An 11800-nucleotide genomic window follows, 5' to 3' on the forward strand; every position below is an offset into this window, starting at 1 on the left:
TCGCTCAAAACTTTTTTATAACAACTGTAATGATAGATTGTCATGTTTACATATTTCGATGGAACATAAATTTCAAACTAAAAACAGGACGTGCCAATATCATCAAACTAAATTACAATAGGTCTACGTGTAGATCATGGAGTTATGAAGCCTTTAACCTTTGCAAATAATTTAGCAAAAACATATAATTGAAGATTTTTCATGACAAAATTAGTTGATTAGTTTGTGGACATGTGCAGATTACTTGAGTATAGTCTGCATATCCAAAACAAGCTCTGCCTTTAAATATATTTAATGTTTATTATATTTATATTTATAGGCAAAATAAACTAGAAAAACATTACCCCATCAATATCCTCAAATTAGTGGTGATAAGCATTATGTTAATAATATTTCATTAAATTCTTATCATTTCAGAAAAAGAAAGAAGAGAATCCATTAAAAAGTTTTAAATTTAAGCGTTCAAGTCAAACATAGAGGTCAATAGAGGTCAATGTGCCAGTTTTAATCAGCAAAAGTCACAATTGCTATCTTTCTGTAAAAATAATTTTATTAAAAACATTCTGTAAATAAATATATTAATTATAAGTTGTTTTTTGTTTCTTTTTCAAACCATATTTTCATTCAAAATATTTTGGCACCATGGTTCAGTTATTCACTTGAGAGCGACCAATTCTTTTACAGTATTGTTTTGCAGCTCACAATTTAAGTCTGGCAACCCCCTCCTGGTCCACAAGGCTTAATCATCATTATTAAAAAATATTTATGCATCGGTTCACATCAGACGCGATGCAACAAATTTTGCGTCGATTATGTTGCATGCGATAGAATCGCTGTGATGACGCGTCCGATAATAATATACAAGTGCTAGATTTCATTGTCGGTACTAAATTAACACTACAAATATCCATGACAGCAATTTATCCTGTAAGGTACTTCAACCCAGAGTAATTCTCCTCTCAGATGGTGTTAATGATGTAAGGTACTCCAGGTGACAACCCAGAGTGATTCTTCTCTCAGATGGTGTTAATGATGTAAGGTACTCCAGGTGACAACCCAGAGTAATTCTCCTCTCAGATGGTGTTAATGATGTAAGGTACTCCAGGTGACAACCCAGAGTAATTCTCCTCTCAGATGGTGTTAATGATGTAAGGTACTCCAGGTGACAACCCAGAGTAATTCTCCTCTCAGATGGTGTTAATAATGTAAGGTACTCCAAGTGACAACCCAGAGTGATTCTCCTCTCAGATGGTGTTAATGATGTAAGGTACTCCAGGTGACAACCCAGAGTGATTCTCCTCTCAGATGGTGTTAATGATGTAAGGTACTCCAGGTGACAACCCAGAGTGATTCTCCTCTCAGATGGTGTTAATGATGTAAAGGTACTCCAGGTGACAACCCAGAGTGATTCTCCTCTCAGATAGTGTTAATAATGTAAGGTACTCCAGGTGACAACCCAGAGTAATTCCCCTCTCAGACGGTGTTAATGATGTAAGGTACTCCAGGTGACAACCCCTAGTAATTCTCTCAGATGTGTTAATGATTTATGCACTTCTGCTATAACATTCACATACCAATTGTGTAGACAACACTGATTCAATCATGTTTCTTTTTGTTATTTGGTTTACTACATTCAAACATAACACTATACATATTTTACTTGTTCCTTTAATCACAAATTATCATATTGACATACATATAATAATAATTGTGTTTATGTAAACCATAGTTATTTAAAACACAAACATTACCTTACTAAATTGCATACATACATAAATATTGGTACTGTTTGATTCATATAAAATTATCATAACATAATCCAAATCATTTCAGCAGGTAAAATATAAATAAAAATGAAAACTCATTAGTACTTTCAATAATAGAATTAATTAAAAATTGAGAATCAAAATGCTTTGTTTACATGCTATGATGTTACTGTATATCAACATAATATGATATCAAAAAGTCTCAGAAATTATAATGAAATATTAATGCAAATTAATTACTAAAGTACATTGATGATTTAAACAATATGCATAATTTGTATTTTTAACCAATTAGTCTTAATTAATAACATTAATTAAGATAACATACAGTAGAACGCCTCTGGAACATCTATGTTAAAGGAACACTTTCTGGTTAAATGAAAGAGAGGCATATATATATACATATATTTCAACATCACAGCCAACCCAAAAAGGGACACCTTTATTAAGGGGACATTTTGTTGGTGTTCTACTATATTACAGCCAACCCAAGAGGCACCCCTATTAGGGGGACATTTTGTTGGTGTTCTACTATATAACAGCCAACCCAAGGGGCACCCCTATTAAGGGGACATTTTGTTGGTGTTCTACTATTACAGTCAACCCAAGGGGCACCCCTATTAAGGGGACATTTTGTTGGTGTTCTACTATATTACAGCCAACCCAAGGGGCACCCCTATTAAAGGGACATTTTGTTGGTGTTCTACTATATTACAGCCAACCCAAGGGACACCCCTATTAGGGGGACATTTTGTTGGTGTTCTACTATAATACAGCCAATCCAAGGGGAACCTCTATTAAGGGGACATTTTGTTGGTGTTCTACTATATTACAGCCAACCCAAGGGGCACCCCCATTAAGGGGACATTTTGTTGGTGTTCTACTATATTACAGCCAACCCAAGGGGCACCCCTATTAAGGGGACATTTTGTTGGTGTTCTACTATATTACAGCCAACCCAAGGGGCACCCCTATTAAAGGGACATTTTGTTGGGGTTCTACTACTATATTTATGCTTACAGTAATTGTCTAGATGTAACATATGCAAGTTGAACTAGAAACTAAAATGATTTCGATTTCAAAGTTTCCAGTTGTAGGCTACAACAAACGGCAATTCATATTATGCAAACCAGTGGGTTTACAATTAAAATTTTAATGATTTGCCTTTGGGATAAATAATTCTGACTTTTCTATTCTTACATTCTTTAGATATCGCTCTCTAAGTTACATACAATTTATTACACAAAGAGATTTAAAAATATGGTCAGTAAATAGATATCACTTCACTATTTAGATTTGCTACCATTTTCATCACCTCACCTGATAAATTGCAATTGTGCATATTAAGTTTAGGACAACCAAGTATACCTGGTCTACGTTTTATCATACCGATAAAAGATGCCAGTAAAGCACCATCAATTTGACTGAGATTATTATCACTTATATCCAGTTCAGATAACCTCAAGGTAACTTTTCTACTAGAACACTCTGTTACCATATTATTCATCACCTCACCTGATAAATTGCAATTATGCATATTAAGTGTACGCGAACCAAACATACCTAAACTATCTTCCATCATACAGATTAAAGATGCCAGTAAAGCACCATCAATTTGACTGATATTATTATCACTTATATCCAGGTTACTTAAGCTCAAGGTAGCTCTTCTACTAGAACACTCTGTGATCATATTATTCATCACCTCACCTGATAAATTGCAATTATGCATATTAAGTTGATACAAACCAAACAAACCTAAACTATATCTATTCATACAGATTAAAGATGCCAGTAAAGCACCATCAATTTGACTGATATTATTATCACTTATATCCAGGCCAGATAATCTCAAGGTAACTTTTCTACTAGAACACTCTGTAATCATATTATTCATCACCTCACCTGATAAATTGCAATTATGCATATTAAGTTGATACAAACCAAGCCTACCTAAACTATCTTTATTCATACAGATTAAAGATGCCAGTAAAGCACTATCAATTTTACTGAGATTATTATCACTTATATCCAGTACAGATAATCTCAAGGTAACTTTTCTACTAGAACACTCTGTGATCATATTATTCATGATCTCACCTGATAAATTGCAATTATGCATATTAAGTTGACGCGAACCAAACATACCTAAACTATCTTCCATCATACCGATAAAAGATGCCAGTAAAGCACCATCAATTTGACTGATATTATTATCACTTATATCCAGTACAGATAATCTCAAGGTTACGTTTCTACTAGAACACTCTGTGATCATATTATTCATGATCTCACCTGATAAATTGCAATTATGCATATTAAGTTGACGCGAACCAAACAAACCTAAACTATCATCTATAATACAGATTAAAGATGCCAGTAAAGCACCATCAATTTGACTGAGATTATTATCACTTATATCCAGGTTATCTAACCTCAAGGTAGCTCTTCTACTAGAACACTCTGTGATCATATTATTCATCACCTCACCTGATAAATTGCAATTATGCATATTAAGTTGAGTCAAACCAAACATACCTGAACTACCTTTATTCATACAGATTAAAGATGCCAGTAAAGCACCATCAATTTGACTGATATTATTATCACTTATATCCAGGTTACTTAAGCTCAAGGTAGCTCTTCTACTAGAACACTCTGTGATCATATTATTCATCACCTCACCTGATAAATTGCAATTATGCATATTAAGTGTACGCAAACGAAGCATACCTAAACTATCTTTATTCATACAGATTAAAGATGCCAGTGAAGCACCATCAATTTTACTGAGATTATTATCACTTATATCCAGATTAGATAATCTCAAGGTAACTTTTCTATTAGAACACTCTGTGATCATATTATTCATCACCTCACCTGATAAATTGCAATTATGCATATTAAGTGTATGCAAACAAAGCCTACTTGAACTATCTTTATTCATACAGATTAAAGATGTCAGTAAAGCACCATCAATTTGACTGAGATTATTATTACTTATTTCAAGTTTGTCTGATGCCAACATTATTGGTTGCTTATTTGTAGCATGTATTACTTCACCTGAAAGAACTGATTTACTACAACATTGTAGACCTAATACTACATCATTCAATACAGTACCTATAATAGTGTTAGGACGTGCATCAAAATATTCTAGTTGTGGTGAATTTGTTAAAATGTGAACTAAATAATATACAGCAATTGCTCTATGACGAATAGAAAATTCCTTTATGTCATATTTCATATTGTGTTTTTCACATTCACCTATTACATAATCCACACAATCTCCATTAATCATGTTCAAAATCACTGCTTGATCTGACACAGCTATCAAACTGTGAGCCAGTGCTTTACCTTTTGCTTCAGATGACATGTCACTATACACGTCAGAAATTTGATAATTATTGATGTCATGAACTTTTCTCATAAGGTATAATACATTTTCTGTATGTACATTTGTATTTCGTTCATGATGAGTGAGAAACAATCTTAGTGAGTTACATATATCTTTAATTTGTATGTTTAACTTTGTTGTTGTTATATGTCCCATAAGGTTAGTTTCTACATCCTCCAAATGCTTAATATTAACTACTTGTTTCAAAAACAAAACCAAAGATCGATATGTTGGAAAACTGTTTGTGATCCAATGTTTCAAAAACTTTGCAGCATTGACACCAAGAAATCCAATTGCAAATTCATGTGCCATTTTTAAATGTTCACTTTCTCTTATTATCTCCCATTCTTGATCACCTAATGTCGAAAGTAAACATTTCATATTTTCACTTTCACTCTCCAAATTTTCTTTTTCACAAACCTTGTATAGGTAAAACCCAACCAATGATTCTACTATTAACTTGTGAGGAGTTGTGAAAGTCTTTATCAGATTAGACTTGTCTGGATTTGATAGATCTTCATATACAAAACCAAGGTTTAGAGTCAAGGCAAGCATATCATCTACTGCATCTCTATCTATACCTGCTGTATATAACTCATCTTTGGTAAATGAAAGTTGGTTTTTCTTTAATTGTTTATACATGCACTTTCCTAACAGTAGCATAGATGTTAAATATTTCTCCGGTATTTTTTCAAAATGACAAATTTTAGGAGGATTGTTTTGTCTGTTAAATTGATTTAAAATACACAGAAAAAATGCTTTGAATAAATCTGCTTTGTCAGTAGGAAGATGTTGGGTTTTTTCCCACATGAAACAAATTGAGAGAAGCAGCATAGGATTCTTACACATTGCATACACCTCTGGATGTTTTTCTTGGAAATCATAATGATTAAACTGTTTAATAAAGGAATCTCCCAGTTCAGATTTTTTAACATGATCAAAATATCTCCTAATATATTTTGTTACACTTCTGCTATTAAACCCTTTTACTTGCACATGTAAATTGCTCTCCTTAATGTATTCATCTATATTTACTGAACGAGAAGTAACTACCACTGAACTATTCTCTAATATTTCCTCTCTGAAAAGACATAGTGGACTTTCGTTTTGAAATCTCAATTCATCTAAACCATCTAGTAATAATACAATTTCATCATCATGATGCATTATAAATTTCTTGATCAAGTTTGGATCCTTTGATAGACCTGTTGACAAGCTGAAATCCTCAAGTTTAATTGACTTTAGAATAACATCTAAAATGGTATTGCCTTTGTCTAAATCTCTAATATTGATAAGAAATAGTATTTTACCTTTAACAATTTCAAATTTATCTTTAGTAGCCCAGTTATATGCAAAATACCTTAGTAAGGTAGTTTTACCAATACCTCCTTCACCACTGATGAGAACTCTGCATTTAGGTGTAATTCTTTCTACAAGACCTGTCAATTCTATTGGTTGATTGCCTTCATTTGTGGTCGATTTTAGCAGTTCCAGCTCGGTGAACATGTCAGCTATATTTACTTCAAATTTAGAATTCATGATTTGTGGTGTAAATCGATGGAATTTGCGGTATACTTTACGTTGGTTGGTTAGCAGATAGTGTCCTATTTTCTCATCTGAAATATTAAAATAATACATGTAAGGCAATTTATCTAAATATTTATTAATTTTGTCTTTCCCTTTTAATATGTTCTGTAAGGCCGTGGGTTTTATATACGTGTGCAATCTATCTATAATAGGAAAAAAGAAAGTAAATTATTATAAGTATAGACTTAATAGATATGTAAAATAGCAAAAATATATAATAGAATTGTAAGTGATTTTACTGTATATTATAAGTTGTAATATACTACATATAATAGTATTCATTTTCAACAATTTCAATTGTACAGCTAAACCTATCATTTATAGGTAATAATACAGGTTAAAACTCATCTTATTTATATTACAGTATTTTTATGTCTTGGCGCATGTGGCCAAGGATTACCAATAGTAAAGTAATCACTGTCCTATCAGATATAGGGGCTATTTTGTGAACCATTTCACCAAAGTTAACCCCATTTCATCTCAAATGAGGAACTGGGTTCTTTAAAGTGCACATAGGTTACATAAATATATACACTCAACCTACAGTTTATAGTCCTAAGGAGCGAGTCAGTCTTGAACCCATGCCAATATTGTTGGCTGTTTAGGTATGGTAAATGGCACCCCAGCCTTAACCGCTTTGCCATTTGACTCGCTCATCTATAAGTCTCAAAGAATTATCATTTTTATTATTATTATTTAGTTTATTATAAAGTTATTACTGCCATTATCATCAACTTGATTGCCATGCTCAAAATCAAAACCTACAATCATTGAAACATCATCTCTATATTTTACTATGTTCAGAAAATATAAATGCTGCTGAATTGACAATGTTACCCTATAATGAGTAAACTATACCTGGACTTTTTGGTTCCGTTTCTTGTTTTGATGTTCCAGGTTGATCTGTACAAAACAAAATAGCCTGTGTTTAGAATTGTATAATAAAAAATATTAAATCTTTTAAGATTTTTTCATTCTCCTGAAAATTCACTTTTAACTGGGCATACATACAATTTCACACATCATCCTAATGAATAAAACGTACCCTCTGGACTTGATATTTTCGTCTGTTTTGATGTCCCAGGTTCATCTGTAAAATAACAAAAATATATGTTTACAATTTTACACCGTCCACTTCAAATATTACAATAAATTCATTCACCTATTTGATCAAAATCAAGAAAAAGAACAAGATTACAAAGAATTTAATAGAAATTTGAGTTAAAATTAAATATTTATAATACAGTACATAATTATTAACCAAGATATTATATAGTATACAAATATTTACTTTGTCTCGGGATATAGTATGTCTCCAGATCACTGAGGGCTATATTTTTTACCATGCCCCGATGAAAGGAAATATTTGTTTTTAATACTGTAAGGCCGAAGCAAACACGAACATGGACTTGGTTGGAGTAGGCCTAGTTAGTGGGACCGTTTAGCTGTGAAAAAGCTAACAAAAAGGTCTGCATTTGATAATTCGTCGCTTCCAGATATGCAATAAATATTCCCAAATCACACTCCCTTAATATTTGTTTCTTCATATTTTAACTGGCCGCTAAACTTACTAAATCCTCTAAGTCAGCTCATAAACAAGTTCAATCGCCGAGTTGCGCGTGTGGATTCGATTGTATTAAAGAAGAAGATAGAGGAAACAGACATGAGCAGTTTAGCCGGTCTATTGTTTGAGGACATGCTAATAACTATAGACCGGCGATTAACCAATCAGATGCCACGAATTGAAAGGTGCCGGTATATAATCTTGCACCTTTCAATTCACATCATCTGATTGGTTAATTGCCAATCTTCAACCATTACTAGCTAGCTAGGCGCACCTAGGCTAGCCTAAGACCAAGTCTATGGATTGGTTCGCTTTGGCCTAGCCTACAGATGAATTGCGTGGTACAATATATAAAACAAATATTTACTGGTCTTTCATCGGGGCACGGTAAAAACTATAGCCATTGGTGACCTGAAGACATAGTATATCACTAGTCTCCAGATAACCTTGGGCTATATTTTTAACCATGCTCCTCATACATACAGTCATTAATGGCTGTTAATCTCCACATTACCCTTTTTTTTTTGTATTTTGCACTTGGTAGAAAATAAATAAATTTATTATTATTGATTATATATTAATGTTACCTACTTTGTGGATTTCTTGATCCTGTGAACTGGTTTGATGTTCCAGGTTCATCTGAAAAAAAAAAACCTTTATTGTTGAAATTATTCATTTTAAGTATTTGAAAACTTTGTTTCGATTAATGTAAATGTTGCAAAAAAAAGACTTAATGCTACAGCTGTTGCAAACATTAATAACAACTCATTGCTTGTTTTATTTATCTCCACTGAGATCCAGTTACTGATACCCACAGCATTGTCATTTTTTCAGTGCTTGTTTTATTTATCTCCACTGAGATCCAGTTACTGATACCCACAACAATGTCATTTTTTCAGTGCTTGTTTTATTTATCTCCACTGAGATCCAGTTACTGATACCCACAGCAATGTCACTTTTTCAGTGCTTGTTTTATTTGTCTTCATTCAGATCCAGTAACTGATACCCACAGCATTGTCATTTTTTCAGTGCTTGTTTTATTTTTATCTCCATTGAGACCCAGTTACTGATACCTACAGCATTGTCAGTTTTCAGTAATTTTCATAGATTTTATACTTTTGGCAGACATAAGGATGTAAATTATGATAACATATATATCTTTTATTGATAAAGAAAAAAAAAAAATACATACCAATACATAACAATTCATCCTGTGCACGTTGCACAAGCAGACGTTTAAACTTAATCTTGCTTGATTCATCTTTTAAAAGACCGTCTCTCTCTAATCTAAACACAATGTCCCAAAGATTTTTCAAATTAAAATCCTCTAGTCCATAGTAACCAATAACTTCATTCAGATCCTCTGGTCCACATTGGTTTATGGCCTTAAATAGTTGCTTACGAAATGTAGACAAATATTCTTGCCCAAAAATGTAAGCATTATTAGTTTTCATATACTGAATTACAAGATTTTTAGCCTCTTTAAAATCCGATATTTCAGTAACTTCAAACAAAAGATTAACATTATCAGGTCCAATATGACCAGATGTTTGGAGTTTATTAAATAAATTATTCCCTGTGAAATCTGGGCGGGTTAAATATTCTCCAGGTATAAAATCATAAAGGAGGAATTTCAACCACAGGTAGTTTAGACCCTTATAGTGTTTACTAAGATCACGCTTTAAGTCCCTGAAGTTACTTTCAATGTCATCCATTTTATTGGGAATTTGTTTTTATCTGAAAAAAAAAATAATGAATAAAATTAAAATGAATTGCAAACTTGTTAGTGCATCTGACACTGAATTGATGAAATGAATTGGACACTTTTTTAATGTATCAAGCAAATTACTAAACCTAAACCCCACATATTCAACTAGAGTTCATCATTTGCTTGAAAAAAATAAATAAATAAACTTAAAATGTTGACACAAAGAGATATATTTCATTCATGTAGCTTTACAATTTTTTTTTCTCTGTTGAACTTCATTTTGTTTATGGAATCTACCGTAGGGATGCACATCAAATACCTTTTTTATCCTCCATTTTAGATGGTGTTGTGTTTTTCTTGATGGCATTTCATTTAAACGTCTGCCTTTAAGTTTCTGAAAAAGACAAATGGTTTATCTGTGTTGAATTACTCCGAGCACTAAACTATAATACAGGTTGAAGTTTTGAGTAGGCCCCAGCAGTACTAGGTAGTTTTGTCCACATAGGCTATACTTGTTTGACCAGGGAAGAGTGACATTCTCACTCTTCCCTGACCTACAAACAGTGTATGACCGGGAAATAAATACCCAACAGTACATTGTCTGATGACCTCACAAAGTTTAGTTTACCGACGTAATAGTAGTACTGAATTAATTTTGTCAGTCATCTTATGTCTTAAAAGATTCAACCAATCAGATCACAGAGATCATGTTACAGACAATATGGAGTGTGCAGATGGTTAAGATACATTTCAATTGATTATTTGAAGGAACAAATGTTTATGGTATTAATAAACGTGAGCTACAAAAAAAATGTGTACAATAACTGCATAAATAAAACTGTGATTGTTTATCTATGCCAGATTAATATTTTTTTATCCTATATATAACTATTTCTAAAAATATAATTTATTGCACAGATTTGGAGAAATGATGAAAAGATGATAAACCTTCAAGACATGATTTGATTTCAAGTTTTGAAAACATTACAACTTTTTCATTCACATGAGAGGGAAGCTGAAAGTTTCAGCACATTACAAGAAGGCCTATAAAAGGTAAATGAAAAAAGTAATAAATATCAAATAAAAGACATGATTGAACAACATATTATTTCGATAAAAGTTTCATTCTGAACCAGCAAAATCTTGTTTACTTCTGCTGTGGACCTGATCGTGTTCTCCAAGGTTTATACGAACCCGGAAGTAACCTTAGTCAGCCACTCTTTAGTCTAACTAGTGTATAAGGCCCTAACTTTACCTACCTGACCGGAGCGCGCTACCTGTTGTGCTATGCGAGTATAGATTGTTGCCCTAAAGAAGGTTTTATTGAATAGTATACAAGTGAGTTTTGTTAGCCTAGCTATTCAAATAACTTTTTTCTATGTTTCTTTATATCATAGAATAAGTGATTTTTCCGATTTCTGGATAATTTAGCCGATTTATGGATACTAAACCACACCCCGTCCGCGCTTAGTATCCATCTTGGTCTTCCACAATCACGTGATATAATCGACAATCTCTTTTGTTTGATAGGTTGATAAGTTCAAATTATTCTCATGAATATTTAAAAGCTCTATAATAGTATAAAATATATTTTATTTTCTCTATAGTATTTATACTTTTTTTCTTCTGGAAGAAATCATCTAAAAAAATTCAAATCTAGTACATACCTGTGTCAAATTTATAAGGCGAGTTTCCTTTTTGGTATTTTCCAGTTACATATTTAATCTAGTACGAGTAGTATAAATATTTTATTTCTTAATCAGGGTGGTGAAGGGAGG

At 32.5% G+C, this 11800-nt stretch overlaps 1 protein-coding gene across 3 annotated transcripts in view; it reads right to left on the reverse strand.

Annotated features, from left to right (window-relative positions):
• LOC144837771 (uncharacterized) overlaps positions 1 to 11470 on the reverse strand; it is a 35931-nt gene extending 24461 nt beyond the window's left edge. The window contains exons 1-7 of one of the 3 annotated variants that reach the window (XM_078693015.1): positions 11282 to 11470; positions 10342 to 10416; positions 9507 to 10051; positions 8906 to 8953; positions 7805 to 7840; positions 7609 to 7653; positions 3336 to 6779 (exon numbers count right to left, since the gene is read on the reverse strand). In XM_078693015.1, coding sequence (XP_078549141.1) covers positions 3336 to 6779; positions 7609 to 7653; positions 7805 to 7840; positions 8906 to 8953; positions 9507 to 10029 — 4096 coding nt within the window. In that variant the 5' untranslated portion in view covers positions 10030 to 10051; positions 10342 to 10416; positions 11282 to 11470. Of the gene's footprint in view, positions 1 to 3335; positions 6780 to 7608; positions 7654 to 7795; positions 7841 to 8905; positions 8954 to 9506; positions 10052 to 10341; positions 10417 to 11281 lie in introns of all 3 variants that reach the window. The other 2 variants (XM_078693014.1, XM_078693017.1) reach the window with 2 other exon arrangements.
• Positions 11471 to 11800: the final 330 nt, after the last annotated feature.

Source organism: Antedon bifida, chromosome 3 (genome assembly GCF_963402885.1).
Source record: "Antedon bifida chromosome 3, ecAntBifi1.1, whole genome shotgun sequence".
Lineage (NCBI taxonomy): Eukaryota > Metazoa > Echinodermata > Crinoidea > Comatulida > Antedonidae > Antedon > Antedon bifida.